Source organism: Toxorhynchites rutilus, chromosome 3 (genome assembly GCF_029784135.1).
Source record: "Toxorhynchites rutilus septentrionalis strain SRP chromosome 3, ASM2978413v1, whole genome shotgun sequence".
Classification (NCBI taxonomy): domain Eukaryota; kingdom Metazoa; phylum Arthropoda; class Insecta; order Diptera; family Culicidae; genus Toxorhynchites; species Toxorhynchites rutilus.
In genome coordinates, this window is record NC_073746.1 from 27,874,259 (window position 1) to 27,892,225 (window position 17,967).

General features: G+C 37.3%; 1 protein-coding gene across 11 annotated transcripts in view; it reads right to left on the bottom strand.

Annotated features, from left to right (window-relative positions):
- The window catches only part of LOC129777510 (histone-lysine N-methyltransferase 2D), a 578,056-nt gene that overhangs the window by 131,802 nt on the left and 428,287 nt on the right, over positions 1-17,967 (bottom strand). For 8 of the 11 annotated variants that reach the window (XM_055783812.1, XM_055783819.1, XM_055783813.1 and 5 more), the window contains 2 exons: positions 17,086-17,325; positions 16,506-16,721 (listed from right to left, as the gene is read on the bottom strand). In XM_055783812.1, the coding sequence (XP_055639787.1) occupies positions 16,506-16,721; positions 17,086-17,325 (456 nt within the window). The remainder of the gene's footprint in view (positions 1-16,505; positions 16,722-17,085; positions 17,326-17,967) is intronic. The other 3 variants (XM_055783818.1, XM_055783817.1, XM_055783814.1) reach the window with 2 other exon arrangements.

The following is a 17,967-nucleotide window of genomic DNA, read 5'->3' on the forward strand; positions in this document are numbered from 1 at the left end:
CCTCACATTGAAGGTCGACACTGTACCACTGTCATCGCAAATGTTCAATTACAGGTTAAAATTACCTCCAATCCGATACTGAGTGGTGGTAATGCGACGTGCCATTGAATGTAATTTACTGTACAACATGTCACAAAGCTGGATGGGAAGAAATTTTCCAACTGTGAAAGCTGTGGCGAGTGGCAAATGCAATCGCTAAACAGCAAGATTTAGCCGAACAAGATGGGGATATCGAGTGATAACAAAACAATAAACTCTTTAGATTGAACATAATTTTGTGATCCTGAAAAGGACCCTTTTTAGCCTGCATGTGAATCCAACGAGCGAACAAATCGTAATGAATGTATTTTTTTGCCATCGCTCCCTTTTAACGCTCATTCGTTCGTCTCGTTGGACTCGCCCCTCTGGCTGAGTCTGCCGATTTGTCTCTATCCTGTGAGTGTGTACCGCTAGAGTATGAAACACGCGGACCCAAAAAAAAAAAATTCTTATTTTCTTTCAAACCGTAAACCCGTGTGGTTGTACGGCATCGGCATCGTGGACGTAACAAAGGAGGACAAGTTTAGGGAAAGGCAAAGTCTCACTCGAACCGTGTTCCCAGTTCCCTGTTGGTCGCATTCACTGATTGCTCCGCAAGGGTAACTAGGCCGAACGGATTGGTGCCGGAGCACCAGTATACCCAACAGCGATTATAGAGTTTCGGCCGTCGGAGTGCTCGAATTGGCTTGCAAAGCTGCTCACGACAATCAGAAAACCCGCATCATGAACAGAGCAGCTTCGGTTCGGCGCTCATCAAGGCAACAATTAGTTTCAGTGAGTGGCAAAGTGTTTCTCCGGCACGTCGCATCAAATGTAATTTTCTGAACAACATGTGGGAAGAAATTTTCCAACTGTGAAAGCTGTGGCGAGTGGCAAACGCAATAGCTAAACAGGAAGGTTTAACCGAACAAGATGGGAATATCGAGTGATAACAAAAACACAACACCAAAGGTTCTTTTCAGAACCATCAACATATTCATGAAGAGTAAACAGTAAACTAATCCATTTTTAAGGTAGATAGGTAGGTATTCACGTAGGAGAAGAAAATAAAACAATATATTTAAAATATATATTTAACAAAAGCTTTCCCCTTTGTATAGTCCTACGTCACTCCGGTTATGTCCCCGACATTACCCACCCGTCTTTTATTTAATAAAGGATTCTTTTCCGTCAACCAAATTTTGTTGAAAATCTCAGCTTCTTTTTTTGCATAAAATCTAAAAAAACCATAAGGTAGGTGCATCCGTTTTTGCTTTCTTCTTCTTCTTCTTCTTCAATGGCACTAACGTTCCTAGAGGAACTTCGCCGTCTCAACGTAGTATTACTTGCGTCATTTTTATTAGTACTTAGTTGAGATTTCTATGCCAAGTAACACGCCTTGAATGCATTCTGAGTGGCAAGCTCTAGAATACGCGTGATCACAGTGCAAGTCGGAGGAAATTTCTTTGACGAAAAATTCCCCCGACCAGAACGGGAATCGAACCCGAACACCCGGCATGTTAGTTGTGACGCTAACCACTCGGCCAAGGGAGCATTGCTTTACATTTTTCTAATTTGACTATGTTGCCAAAGAATACCATTTTTAAACAAAACATTAGGTATGATATTAGATGAATATATAACTCAAAAACAAGAAGACATACATTTCTGAATTCTTTAATGATCATGTCTCTGAAATATATTTCAAAAAGTCTCAGCTTCCAACAAAATATATAATCTGCTCTTATTCGGAGCATCCTACTTTGGTGTAACACCCCAAAGGGCAAAATAAAAAAAATGGGCCTAATCTTTTTCGTAAGGGGAGAAAAATGTTTTACTATGGCGAAGAACGATGCAAATAATTTTGGCAACACTGCCAAGGTTACTAACACAAAAAACACAGTCAATATTTTTAGCGATCGTTGGAAAAATTAACAACAGTCAAAAACTAACGATGTAGAAACAAGTGATTTTTAGTTCTTCGGTTCTCGAAGTTCCTAGTGCCGGAATAAGTGCGAAAATGTATGGAACAGGAACAAGGTAGATGAATCGGGTCCGTAGCACGTGAAATCAGTTGTTCTCTCTACTCTGCCCAGAATATTATTGCCAAAACCATCGATATTAAGTGGCATGCTTTGCGCATAGGCCAGTTTATGAACACTGAAAACAAATCACGGAAAAGCTGAAAAACTTGTGAATCGATTAAACTACTCTAACTCGCGGGGAAAACAAAAACACAGAAATCGCATTTATGAAAAGGTTCCAGAAAAATTAAGTTTGACCTTCCACTGACAAATTCATTGGACTATTTCTTTTCGGGCATCGTTGATTGCGATGAGGTTGCTGCAGTTTCCGGAAGCGACTAGCCACATTCGTTCAGAACTACGGCGGCTTTTCCGTATGCATTCATTCAACATTGCCAATCAAAATTGCCAACTTGTTTTAAATAGAAAGGTTAAACGAAATTTCACCAAAGAATGGAAATTATTTTTGTAGCGTGATATGTTAGTTCAAGTGTATCGTACGCACACTATATCGGTGTCATTTAACTATCCTCGAGGGTCACTTTACCTTTCGAAACATTTATGCCGTTTTTGCCATTGCGCAAATATGTTCTGGCATTCTTTCATCAACTGCAATGTTTCAGATGGATCTGAACCAAGTTTCGCGTTAAATTTAATTACAGGCCTTTGTTATGGTTAAGACTTTAATTTCGAAGAGAGTTTCCGAAAAAAATGTTCATTTGTTTTGTGGCAATAAAAACGAAATAAATATTGTCATTAAGTGCAATTGAATTTAATACTACACGAATTTCATGCCAACTCGTCTTAGGAGTTGACAGCACCATCTCAGATGGCAATGAAACGTTGTGGGTGTAAACACAAGGGTCATTTAAGCAATTTTGCATAATTTAAATATTCAAAAAAAGAATTAGACTACTTCTTGTTTAAATTTACATCAAAAAGAATTAAAAAAAACTCTGCAAAAAATATTTAAAAAATTTAAATTCATGTTTCTCAAAAACGGTATGTTTGCGAAAATTTAAAAAAAAATATATTAATAACCGTTATAATTTCCAGCAAGTCATTCATACATCGGAAGATGAGAACTCTTGGCATTATTGGATGAAGACTCATGAAAAAGTAACATTTTTGGGTGTAAATTGTCACGTTTGACATGTGACACAAATTGCCGCATAACTCGAGAACTAATAAGGCAAATAGAACCAAATGTGGCATATGGAGGTTTAGCAATAAATGTGTCTATGGTGATTTGACACACCTCACCCCTCTCAAAGAGGAGGTTTGCATAACTCAAGAACTAATCAAGTAAACGGAACCAAATTTGGCAAATAGAGGTTGGTTATGATGGATGGGCACTTTTCCCTCCTCTCTTAAAGGGATGCTTAATAACTCGAGAGCTAATCAAGCAAATGGAACCAAATTTGGCATGTAAAAATTTTTAGGGACCGAAAATGTTGAAAACGCATCTTCCGATGTATGGATGACTTGTTGGAAATTGTAAGGGCTATACATATAAATATTTTTGAGAATTTTTAAAATATACGTGTTTGAGAAAAATAAATTTCAATTTTGAAAACTATTTTTTTTCAGTGAGTTTTTTTTTTAATTTTTGGTATTTTTTATCAAAATTTGAATAATTTTCTACATTTTATCTTTCGACCAGAATTTTGTAGCTATAATAATTGAGTTAGAAATTTTTATAAAAAAATAAGAATTTGTTTTTGCCCCTTTCAAAATGCAGTCTATTACTTCTTTGAAGATTTCAAGTATGCAAAGTTACTTGAATGACCCATGTCTATACACCCACAAAGTTTCACTGCTATCTGAGATGGTGCTACCAATGTACAATGGTCCAGGAGATATATTTAAGTGGAAATCAGCATTTACAGCTCGACAGTTATTCTCTGGACAAAAACTGTCTTCGACAAAGTTGTTACACATGATAGAGCGCTCATTTTAATGTTGTCGAAAATAGGGTGCCCAAAATTTTCGGTGAAATAAAAAATTTAATTTTCTTATCTTTATAGATAGAGGTAAATATAAAGGGTGTGTCACATCAAATTGCATCACGGAAAAAACGCTGTAGAAATTCGCCCAGTAGACCGATCCTTTTGAAAATTTTAGACAGTAAAATAAAAACTACTAAACAACTTTTGGCATTTTCTTTTTATTCATACTTCGAGCCCAAGCCCGTATGCTCGCACCTTCCTCTTTATCCCGTCCATAAGGTTCTGTACAACGTCAGATTGTAGTTTTTTGACGTAGGATTACGTCTTTCGGGAACATATTGGGGTACAAATTGAAAATCGAGAATCGAGTACATCGTGAAAATTGTCCAATTTCAAACGCTTATTGCTCAGTCATTTCATGATGGATTGATGAAATTTTTGCGTCAATCGATTTCGGCACTCCATAACAATTTTTTATATTGAATTAAATAATATATATCATTAAACTAACTATCAAACAATTGAAAAATCTCAACCCCTATCCTAACGGAAATACCCACTTCTGATTGGTCGAAATTGACGACACATGTGGCGGTTCCCTAACAGAGACATCAAAACCAAGCTGCCTAGGGGAAATCGGCATTGCAAATACATGAAAGTAGGGGGAGCTTTTGCTCCCGCCGAGATGTGTACCCAAACAGAGACAACAAAACCAAGCTGCCTGATGAAAATTGGCATTGCAAATACATGAAAGTCGGGCGCATTTTTATATTGCAAGTAAGAAGAGTGATACGAATAATTCTTGCAAATAAAATTTAAATTTGGAACTTTAATGGTGGTTGCTTCGTGAAACTCCATATCAATGTCCGATCGTGTATTGTGAAAAATTTAGCACAAGGGTAGGTGTAAAATTGTATACGATAGCCGTTGTGTTAACCCTTTCCCGTACAACATAGAGTCTCACTACATATAGTACATATAGTATTAGGTATTGTTAGTCCAATTAAAATTCGCATTGGGTTGAATAAACAATCAGAAAGTAAAAATTATAAAAGAAAATTACCTTTCCCATTTCAAATATATTTTCGCTATATTAAAGTAACATGTTTTTACTGATAAGAAAAATTGATAATTGTGTTCGGTATTAATAATTATCTTATATTACATTGGTGATTTTTTTTTCTTTATTTCAACAATACATATCACAAGAGGCATCTCGTCTAGGATCACAGAGGGCGGTTCTCATCATATCTCGTTCCACTTCGGTGTCCTTTATCTGATACACACCATCCAACGACTGTTTATCATCCTTCTGTCATCATCACCGTTAAACACTGGTGGAATGAACAAACAATACCCAACAACAACCTTTTCAGGTCCACCTAATCATTATCAAAGAGTTTAAGGATGTAATTATCCAAAATCAACAGATAACCTAACGGAATCCTACGTCAATTATGCGGTCGTGTCTCGGACACAACCCTCCTGTGACTTTTTTGAACAGAAATCCATTTTCTTTTGAAGTCCACCTCCGATTTGACAACTTTTGGGTTCTTCCGGAGGGCCTGCTTCATAATCGCCCAATATTTCTCTATTGGCGAAGCTCCGGCGCGTTGGGCGGGTTCATTTCCCTTGACACGAAGGTGACCCCGTTGGCTTCGTACCACTCCAACACGTCCTTTGAATAGTGGCACGAAGCGAGATCCGGCCAGAAGATAGTCGGGCCCTCGTGCTGCTTCAATAGTGGTAGTAAGTGCTTCTGTAGGCACTCCTTAAGGTAAACCTGCCCGTTTACCGTGCCGGTCATCACGAAGGGGGCGCTCCGCTTTCCGCAAGAGCAGATCGCTTGCCACACCATGTACTTTTTGGCAAACTTGGATAGTTTCTGCTTGCGAATCTCCTCCGGAACGCTGAATTTGTCCCCTGCGGAGAAGAACAACAGGCCCGGCAGCTGACGAAAGTCCGCTTTGACGTAGCTTACGTCGTCCATTACCCGGCAATGCGGCTTCGTCAGCATTTCGGTGTACAGCTTCCGGGCTCGCGTCTTCCCCACCATGTTTTGCCTTTCGTCGCGGTTAGGAGCCTTCTGAACCTTGTATGTACACAGGCCCTCCCGCTGCTTGGTCCGCTGGACGAATGAACTTGACAAATTCAGCTTATTGGCGACATCCCGGACCGAACTTCTCGGATCACGTCTAAACTGCTTAACTACGCGCTTGTGATCTTTTTCACTGACGGAGCATCCCTTTTTGCCGTTCTTCACCTTCCGGTCGATGGTTAGGTTCTCGAAGTATCGTTTTAGTACTCTGCTGACCGTGGATTGGACGATTCCCAGCATCTTACCGATGTCCCGATGTGACAACTCCGGATTCTCGAAATGAGTTCGCAGGATTAATTCACGACGCTCTTTTTCGTTCGACGACATTTTTCCAAATTTACGAAAAATTGACAGTGAAGCATGGCCAACGTGATCTATACACTCTTATCTGATTATAAGCGACAGCTGAAGATATAATTCCTAAAAATTAAATTTCTACAGCGTTTTTTCCGTGATTCAATTTGATGTGACACACCCTTTAGTTCGACAATGTTGTAGTCCTAGCTATTTGAGACATCTTTGTAGAACAAAGTTTTTTTCTATCTCTTGAAATATCCAATATAGCGTTTTTTTCTATGTTGCGTCCGGATCACCAAAAAAAACGGTTTTTTGCTATTACTTTTATATTGCAAATTTTACATGCAAACTGTCCTCAGAAGACTTTTAGAGGTTACTAATACAAACATTTTTCGATGCAGATCTTTTCAATATCTCAACTCTACTCAATGTTGATATTTCTTCCCAAAAAATATGCTCTCTTCATTCGCTTCTCATTCAAAATGTTCGGTGACGGCATTTGAAAGGGCATACTTGACTCTATATAATATGGGATTTCCAGAACTATGTTATTTTTTGTATTTGTGTAAACTAAAATTGAAATCATGAGTTTTTGGGTGAAAAAGCATCAATAACTGTAAGTAGGACTAAGACAAGTTCTGCATCGCAAAACATTTGTCATGATAAGCTCTAAAAGTCGTTCTAATACAATTTTGATGTAGGATTTGAAATATAAAAGATAGAGCAAAAAACCCGTATTTCATGTTCACCCTAATGAAACTTAGAATAAAAAGCGCTATATCCGATATTTCCAAAAAAGAATGACAAGCGAATGAAGAGAGCGTGTTTTTTTGGGAGGAAATATCATTAACTTTGAATAGAGTTGAGATATTGACAGGTTCTGCATCGCCAAATGTTTGTCTTAGTAAGCTCTAAAAGTCTTTTGAAGACAGATTGCATGTAAAATTTGCAATATAAATGTTATCTCGGTTTTCTCAAGAGATACAAAAAAACTTTGTTCTAAAAAGTTTTCTCAAATAACTGAGACTATAACATTGTAGAACTATCTTTACCTCTGTCTATAAAGATAAGAAAGTTGGAATTTTTATTTTATCGTAAATGTTGGTCACCCTATTTTTGACAACATCAAAATTAGCGCTCTTTCATATGCAACAACATGCAAAGATAGTTTTTGTCTAGAGAATAACTGTCGAGCTCTAGATGCTAATTTCCACTTAAATGCATCCCCTGGACCATTGTGCAATGGTCAGTCGAGTTGGCATGAAATTTGTCAATAATATCAATAATTAATTTGTCTACACATTCTATTATAGGGTAAATGATCTTGGTTTGGCCAATTTGGGGTGTTTTACGCAACTAGTAAATGCAAATCGATTTTTCTTCATGAAAATCACACATAATCGATACGAGTTTGGGTTTGTTGAAAAGCCCCAAGTCTCTAGTTGCTAATACTACCATAAGGTGTTGTAATTATTCAAATTTTTATGTTTTTTTAACGATTTTCCTTAAAGAAGAATTATGATCATGGTTTGACCACCTCTGATCATGGTTTGCCCAAAAAAATGATCATGGTTTGTCCGGTTTTAGAAATCTCCATTTTTGAATGAAAACATAAGAATTCACAATTAGATGTTGCATTTATCATTGCTTGAGATTACTGTCATCATATTGATTCATTCATAATTTAGGCTTTCTTCAGAATATTGCCTTTTCTTGGGCATTTTAGAAGTGTTCACCTCAACACAATCAACATAGAAAAACCATACTTCTGCTATGCGCGAAGCACACCATAAACAAACATAAACAAACTGCAGCGCGCCAAGCGGTTGTCATAGAAATCATGTGGACAAAACAACATTATTGAATTGGACAACTCATGATCAGAATTGAGTTCATCAAAATGCGTCAATTTAATGGTTTAGCTATGTAAATCAGATACATATGGTGAGCAAGCATGATGTTTACAATATTTATAAGTGTTGTAATCCAGAAAAGGTCTGAATACGTGCCAAATAATCATCTGGTGATCGATTAAAAGTTAGCTCGAATGAGGGGCGCATTGACACAAATAGAAGGTGTATTTTATAATCCTTTAAAACATGTGATTTCGTAAAAATATACTTTCAAACTACTATAAATCATGTAAAAGGCAATTTCATTTATATGTTTCGAAACATACGAAGGCCTTATTTGACACAGGAGCGCTGAATAAGAGCATTCAAAAAAGTGGGCAAACCATGATCATATTTTCGACTGGACAAACCAAGATCATTTACCCTATATGGTTTAAAATATTTGGATACAATAAAGCAGTACATTTTTATCATCTGTGTTTCAATATTTTCGAGAAAAAGGATGTGATGAACCCTTTCAAAAAGGAACTTCAGGGCCCTCAAATGCTAATGAGCCTAAATAAATAAACAAATGGGATAAAAGAACTTCTGCAAAATAAAATAAATATAAAATAACACCTTAAACACACACAACCGACGATCACATGTTACAATTTTGTATTTTCACTGATCACACGGCCTTCAGATGATTTCACTATTGAAAACGATAAACTCCCATTCTGGTTCCAGTCAAGGTTCAATTAAACACAATAATAGAGCGGAATCGAAAGGGTTAAAACAATTATTTCAATTCCAACAACGACCTCTCCCATTTCCGGGCCGGCAATGTTGAACATCGAATGTAATCGATGCTGATTTATCGCTGCCTTTGTGTAGTCTAAACGGATTTACAGACAGCATCATAGTGGGGCACCCATTAGAAGCCGTATGGGAGGAAAGTGTGAGAAGGGTACAAATAAAAAAAAAGAAACCACGAGTCATTCACGTCCGGGTCCGGATCCATCCATCATGTGTGGGATACATATCGCGTGTACCGAACAACTACACGCCGTAATGGTCGACATCTATTATTGGTGTGGAATGGGAGTGCACACCCCATCATCACCATCAAAACCAATAAGCGCGGGTGGGGCTTTACATATTCGATGTGGAAAAATGGGGCCGCACAAAGGGTCTTCGAAACGGAAACATTTGATTAAATTTTCAGCAAAGCGTTCCACATGTTTTCATGGTTTTATATTTTCGCTTTTCATTGCGAATGATGCGGTGCGATATGTTAGAATTTGGAGCTTCTGGACAGCAGAGGGTGGCAGAGCCTATCGAAATTTCATTCATTCAGCGAAAGGCAATTCCAATAGAATTTAACGATTGATTGTGGTGCTTTAAAGGGATTGTAATTGATGCTGGAGTCGTAATGCGATATTTTTTTCTCATAGGGCGTTGAATGATCGAATGAATCTTTTTGTCGGCTGTAAGCGGAAAAAGGATGCCGAAGGAATCCCAAACGTATCGTTTGACATGTCATTTCTTTCCGCTTCTCTAACGAGGCAGCCCTTCCCACCACCCTGGCGCGGATGCAAACTCAAGCTCGACTCAACGGAGCACATCCTAATTCCCAAAACTGCTTCCATTACCGCAACAGTGATTCGATCCTCTGCTCTCGAACCCGAAATGTGAAACAACGCAAGCAGCCAATTTAGCACCAACGTGATAAGCAGAACCGCCCTCCCCTCCCCCCGAGAATGGGAAAAGTCAAGTCAAGAAAGGCAACAGTCCGAGAAATTGACATTTAATTATGCTGATAAAAATTGGCTCGTCAGCATTTCGAAAACAGAGACTGCCACAAAAAGTTGAAATGAAATGTTGTTTTGTGCCAGTATAGAGTATGCGAAGTGTTCCAGCGAAAGACAAGCACATGTTGAGCAGCGTGTTTGGGGATGAAAGGGAAAAAAGACACTGAAATACGAGAAGCTTCTGTGGAAACATATATGTTGGATTGTGTCTACTTTCCCCATGGCGGTTACATTGTTTTCCTCCGTATTCGGATTGAAGCTTTCCATTTTTTTTACTGGCACTAACCATGAACGAATGTGTTTGCTTTCAACTCTGGTCCATTCCACTTGCGTTTTGTACCGAATCAATATGGATGGGGAGCAAGTTTTCCACAATGAAACAACGATTGGTTTGTTTTCCCCCAATTAGGAAACCCATCAACGCTTAACACCCCAACACATTACCGAAGTCGCAACATAGCAATTGTGTTTAATTCTTGTTTTGCGCAACAAAATGGTCGTATTCTCAATCGACATCACTTCAGTTTAAGTGTTTTTTCTTCGCCATCCACAGTGGGGTCCGTAACCGGGCATCTCCGAGCATTGAATTTCACGTTTTTGTTGAAAGTTGAATTTCACGAATCATATCAAAGGGTCCTTTAACGATTATTACAATTATCCGACACACGGTGTGGGGGGAGCTCAAAGCGAGGCAGGAGAGGCTGCAATGCTCGTTATTTTGTTGTTTTATGGGTAATCTCTGGCGTCAAGTCGGTTTGGTCGAAAAGGGGGAGCTTACTTCGAAGGGGGAATGACACACAACACACACCGAGATAATTGAAAGCATAAAACTAAGAGGAGTCAAAGATGGGTGCACTTAAATAAGCACATATATACTTTGGATACGGGGGAGAGCAGAAGTGGAATGGAGTGTGGTTGTGGCTCATCAACAAGAGAACAGATGGTGGTTGGTGTGTTGTATGCTGCAGTGCGGTTATACGAATGGAGAAAGTTGCGCTAACTTTTATTTAAGTTGTATGGAGTGTTTCATTTTTATAACTTGTACATTCAATATTAAACAAGCGTGTTTTAATTCAATGGAGTATTATTGTATGACTTTCGATGTGACTAGGTTTATGAAGTAAAATTTCATTACTTGTAAATTTCTGTTCAATTCTATAGACAGCAGGATAGGAAATTTGCTATTCTTGGACGGCTGGAGAATTTAGTGTGTTATACTTTCTTCAGAATCAAATCTTAGAGGCGATTTCCATTTAAATTTTTTGCATCGATTTCAAAAAAGTGCCAAAAACAGGATTTTTATAGCGCTTCACAAAATCCACTGTAATTCTGCAAATATCGCTGTAAGTTCTAACGTTTGCAGTTTGCAGAATGAAAGATACGAGTCGTTCATTCTAAGAGTCGCGTAAGATTTCGTACTTCTGCTACGATTTGCGATTGAATGCTTCTCTAATTTACTCCAAATTTTGAGAAAATGGCTAGAATAAACGGTTAAACGTATCAATATGAAACGTTCACAAATGTATAAGGAATACACTTGACTAAAAAATTGCCTGCAAACATTAGAATTTGCAGCGATATTTGCAAAACTACAGCGGATTTTGTAAAGCACTATAAAAATCCTGTTTTTGGCACGTTTTTTAAATCGATGCAACAAATTTAAATAATTTGTTTTCCGTCAAAGTAACAAATTATCCTTGTGCAGAATTTATTAGCGTTTTCAAAACTGCCTTTCGATTTGTGGTGCGATGGTTGTTTATTGAATTATTCATCATCAAAACAAAGGGATAATTTTTCATTCAAACTACAATATCTCTGTGTGGGAATGTTCTACAGGAACGCTTAAGCATATTTGCATTGGGTAAATGATCTTGGTTTGTCCGATTTGGGGTGTTTTTACGCAACTAGTAAATGCAAATCGAGTTTTCTTCATGAAAATCACACAGAATCGATACGAGTTTGGGTTTGTTGAAAAGCCCCAAGTCTCTAGTTGCTAATACTACCATAAGGTGTTGAATTATTCAAATTTTCATGTTTTTTTAATGATTTTCTTTAATCATTATTATTATGATCACGGTTTGACCATCTCTGATCATGGTTTTTCCAAAAAATGATCATGGTTTGTCCGGCTTTAGAAATCACCATTTTTGAATGAAAACATTCGAGTTCTCAAGTAGGTGTTGCATTTATCATTGCTTGAGTTTACTGTCATCATATCGATCCATGGACAATTTAGGCTTTCTTCAGAATACAGGTCGGACTCGATCATCCGGAGACTCGATTATCCGGGATTCGATTATCCGGAATTTTAGACTCGATTATCCGGAGTATTTTTAATTTTTGATTGATAATAATTCCATAATGAATAGCCAATATGGGTATCAAATGAAAGGGCTTGACAAGTAGAATACAGATATTTATGAAAAATGCAAATCCAAGATGACGGCCACTACAAAATGGGGGATTACATATTTTCTCAGAACCTCATCAATATGGGGATCACATGAAAGGGCTTGATTAGTAGAACACAGTTATTTATGAAAAATGTGAAATCAAAATGGCCACCACCACAAAATGGCGCCATTTTTTTCAAAGCCCCATCAATATGGGTATCAAATGATGATGATGATGGTCCCGCCTCCTTCCCCTACAGAGGTTTGAGCAAGACGAGTTATCTAAAAGATAATTTATTTATTTTTTCTCAACATTCAAATCAGTTTAGCAAACACAACAAAACGCACTGATTTTATTCACAGATATAAGTTCAAAAAATTGCAATTTCAAAAGACAAGCCAATACTCAGTCATGTCAGCCACAGAGCCTTGTTTTACATAGTCAACCATTTAGTGGCGGCAACCTTCTCGAATTTATGTTGTTCATAATGTAGTGTATTCTCCAAGTCAAGCCATTCAGCCATTTTTTAGCAGCGGTCAAATTGAATTTTTCAAGATCATGGAATACGCAGTTTTATAATGGCAGTAGGATTAACGGTGTGTTCCAAATTTCAGTTCAATCAGTGATCAGGATCGGGGTCAAATTTCAATTAATGTGGGACAATCCTACAAACACTCAAACATTCATACAAACAGGGCAAGTTGAATGAAACCATTGAAAAATAATTGTTTATTTGGGAACTGCGGCCTTTAGAATGGACTTTTAGTTTTCATGATCTACTGTGTTCTACCTGTCGAGCACTTTCATTTGATACCCATATTGATGGGCCTTTGAAAAGAATATATGGTGCCATATTGTGGCGGCGACCATTTTGGATTTGCATTTTTATAAATAACTGTATTCTACCAGTCATGCCCTTTCAGTTGGTACCCGTATTGATGGGGTTTTGAGAAAATATGTACATAATCCGCCATTTTGTACCGGCCGCCATCTTGGATTTTCAAGATCATGGAATACGCAGTTTTATAATGACACCAGAGATAAAGATGTGTTCCAAATTTCAGATCAAACGGTCAACAGGAAGGGGGTTAAATTTCTATTAATGTGGTACAGCGCTACAATTTTATTTATATGTTTTGAAATATTCGAATACCTTATTAAACACAGGCGCGCTGAATTAGAGCATTCAAAAAAGTGAGCAAACCATGATCATAGTTTCGATTGGACAAACCAAAATCATTCACCTTAATTGAAATCATCCAATAAGAATTGAAATACTTTTTGAAAAGGGCCATTTTTTATTTTTTACAAAAAATTATAATATCTAAGAGATTCTAATCAAAGGATGAAATGTAGGAAACTATTAAAATTTTCATTAAAAAATACTATTAAACAGAAAAAAAATGTCTGATGAAATGTCTGAAAAAAAAGTCTGAAATGCTATGTTAAAAATTTATATTCATTTTTCTCAAAAATGTTTTTATTAATTCTAAATTCAAAAAAATCAGCCATACATCGGAAGACGGGTACTTTTACAGGGAAAAAGATTTTCTAACAACAACTTTTTCATATTTTCTTTGAATATTTTCTTTGAGATAGCTATGTAGCGTATTCGAAAACAGTTTCAGATCTCATCAAAATGTGAACTTCTATCTTTTATAGTTTCCGGTATACATGCCATTTTTGTATGAAGACTCCTGAAAATATAATGTTTGACTCATAACATTTTTGTGTGTGAATTCGCGCGTTTGACATGTTCTTGACATGTTTCTAAACATGAAAAAGTGGTTGTTGGTAATACTCTTTCCTTGTAAAATTGCCCATCTTCCGATGTATGGGTGGCTGGTTGGAAATTGTGAGGGCTATTCATATCTATTAATATAAGTTTTAATTTTCAATTTATTTTTTCTTCAGTGTAATAAAAAAATTGATATTTTTTCAATGAAAACTTCAATAATTTTCTATATTTCATTCTCTGATCAACATTTTGTAGGTCTTATAGTTTTTGAGTGATTTCTTTTTTTTTTAATTTTGAGTTTATTTTTCAACTTTTTTTTTTGAAAAATCCTAACTCAAAAACTATAAGATATACAAATCGAGATATGTTATGTAAAAAATCCCTCTAGTCCAAAGCCATGAAAACAATTAAAAACGACTGCAATCAATAATAACGAAAAAATTTTGCTCAATAAGCTCAAGCTCATTGGCTTCAATTTAATATATCGATCATTTGAATCGGTTCAGTTGTTCAAAAGTTATGAATTTTTGAAATTAATGAAAGGAGTGTAATAAGGTAAATGATTTTGATTTGTCCAGTCGAAAATATGATCATGGTTTGTCCACTTTTTTGAATGCTCTAATTCAGCGCACCTGTGTCAAAACAGGTTTCCGAATGTTTCAAAACATATAAATGAAATTGTCTTTTTCATGATTTACAGTAGTTTTATAGTATATTTTTACGGATTCACATGTTTTAATGGATTATAAAATCAACCTTCTATTGGTGTCAATGCGCCCCTCATTTGAGCTAACTTTTAATGAATCACCAGATTTTTAGGTGATTTTTTGTTAGATTTGTTAAAAATTCTGCCGATTCGTACTGACTTGACATGTCTGATTTGACCATTCGTCATTGTCTCTTGTGAATTAATTGTCCATATTGATTGATCGATTTATTTTCACTATTATTGATGCTTTAAATTACAAAGCTCATTCGCATCTGGCCTTGAAAAAGACCTAGTAAAAGGCAATCGATGGAAAGTTCTTAATAAAGCTTACGATGCAAACGCGCAACCGTTGAGGCTATGAAGAGTCCCTGATTGTCCATAGTCATATTTAAATGTGTTCCTACGTGATTTAACATATTTAATATAATATAATATCGAGAATTACGCGGTACGAATATATCTTGTGAATTATAATTTTTTTTTAATTTTCCTACTTCCCATAATTGTATTATATTCGTGTGTTCGTATAAAGTGCCCCCAATCCTTATCACCAGCGCTATAGGAAATATTGTAAAGGGTACAAAATTAGAAAATTAGGTAATTTTTCTGAATTCTTGTATGGTTCATTATAAGAGCTATAGTAAAAAAATACTCATAGTACGTCTAATATGGTGTACCGCGACAAATTATAAAAAAAAATATTGAAAGCTCAATTTGTTTTAGTATATGGCTTACTAACGCACACAATCGCTTGAAAATGCCTCGGTAGGTATTTTCTGATGCTGAAACAAACTCTTCCTGCGATCTTCATCGAGCCTCCTCATAGTGACCCTTCCATGGATCTTCATCGAGCAATTCCTCCAATTTAGCGCATTCTAAGGCCTTCCTTCACGCAGAAGGTTGTCAACATCGAAATCGCATCGCAGCATTTCCTAGAACTTTTTTGGGTTCTCGATACTCTTCAGCCGTTTTCTTCGAATGAATGAAGATAATCAAAACTTCTCGCAAATCACGATTTGGCACAGCAAAAGAGATTTCCCCAAATCCGAATGTATATGAATACAAAACAAAATCACTAATGCATGCATGGCGGATTGTTCACAGTATGCCTAAGCCTGACTTATGACTCAAAACACTCTAGGTTAAGGGCGACTTTCGGTCATTTTTTTTTCGAGATCTACTAGATCTAGTCGACTAGATCTCGTCGTTTCATGGAATTTGAAGACATTTGGCATAAAAATATTTTTTTAAAACCCCGATTTTCATGATTTTCGAGAATAAAAAAAATCAAAACATTGAGGCACCCCTAAATAATGTCCGATTGAGCTGAAATTTTTGCACATGTCATTTTTTTGAGTCAATTGGTCGATTTTTGAAATTTGACATGACCATTTTCGCCGTCACCCTACTGTAGGGATATTGCTGGCCTAACTTTGAATATGTGTCCTAACCTCTCGTTGACTGCCATAACTACTGGATAATACAACGTATGTTTGATGAACTATGGAATTAGAGACACAACATTTGACACCAATGGGAAACATCGAATACAGATGCAATGAACTAGACGGGGATCGGGCGACGATGTTGCAAAGGAGCAAGCAGTACATAGTTATCTAAGACCATCATTACCCTGTCAATTGATCGGTACTGCGGCTCAGATAGGCTGCAGCTTTCCCCGATGAGCACGCGACTGGAGTCCCTATAACGAACGGCGAGGAGGCTCTGTTCCAGCTAGAATGTTCTAATTCGTCCGACGCCGCAGGGCAACGTTGCGGTTGACAGTTGACCCTAGGTCGGGATGAGAGAAACGTTGGAACAGAGATAGCCAGGGGACAGAGTGAGTAGCTTCAGAGTTTGTAGTGTAAGAACACGAGAAGTTCAGGTAGAGTAGCATTAGCAGTGCAGGGGAAGAGTTAATGTTTAAATTTGCCAATTGTGGGTTTGTTAGAGTATTTTGTGGTTAGCAGATCACGGTGAAAGACATGAGAAAAAACGAGAAAGATAGAATAATATAGCTAGCAATTCTATTCGTGTAATTTTACACAGAGAGAGGAGAAATTCTATCTAGTTTGAACTTGCTAGAATAATTATATTGCACTACTCTTTTCTACCCATTAGCGTAATCAAAATTAACGAATCATGACTAAATGATCGAACAATTTCGTGCTCTATTATTCCAGTGGAACCATTGTACCAATGTTACTCTTACCTTGGTCCCTCCATTCGGACTGCCTCGTCGTCCATCGGCATCCACGTGCAGCGTCTGGTTTCTCCTGATGGTAGAGTGGCACTGCTGCCAGTGACCATAGGTCCCCCGATGCCGCCGCCGCCGCTGCTGCCACCGCTTCCCGCCAGGAATGACGTAGGTTTTCGTCGAAAGTACGGATTATCCAATTCATCATCGTACTGCTGTAGGATGGATTTGCTGATTGGTCCCGGATGAATGTATCTGTAATGTTTGCAAAACAACACACCAAACTCGATTATCCTTAATCACTTAATTCTTAATTATATTGGACTTCATTTAATACCAATGAATAGAGGGCAAATTCCAGTCGTGTCCGACCGACGGGACACGGTTACATGGAGCAAATGATCGCATAAAGTGATGACCGGATGGAATGCCACCACTAATCGTTAAAATCAACACCACCACCGGTCACCGGAATTGACCATGGCAGCCTAAACTGCTGTACTTTCGTTTGTTTTGTTCAACAAGCATAACGTAACATCGCTTTTTGTGAATCCGGGCGTAATTTGAGCACCAGCCAACAAGTGTTGGCTGACGTTGATTGAGCGTGACGCGAACAGGAAGGCGGTAAACTGAACACAGAGTTTAATTATCGGGGTGCTCAAAATGTTGATGTGTTCAATTTTCCATCAGACTTATCTGTTTAACACATTTTTTCCACAGCCAACTCCTCGTCTAAGAATAATTGTCCCTCATATAAGGAACGGGTACGGTTTGCTCGTGAAAAAATGATTCATAAGTAGTCTGGCTAAACGTACCGTTTTTTCAACCTTTCTTGATGGTCCCGTCTTATCCCCAATTTGTACCGTATTTTCAACATGAAAAGAAAAGTAATTTTTT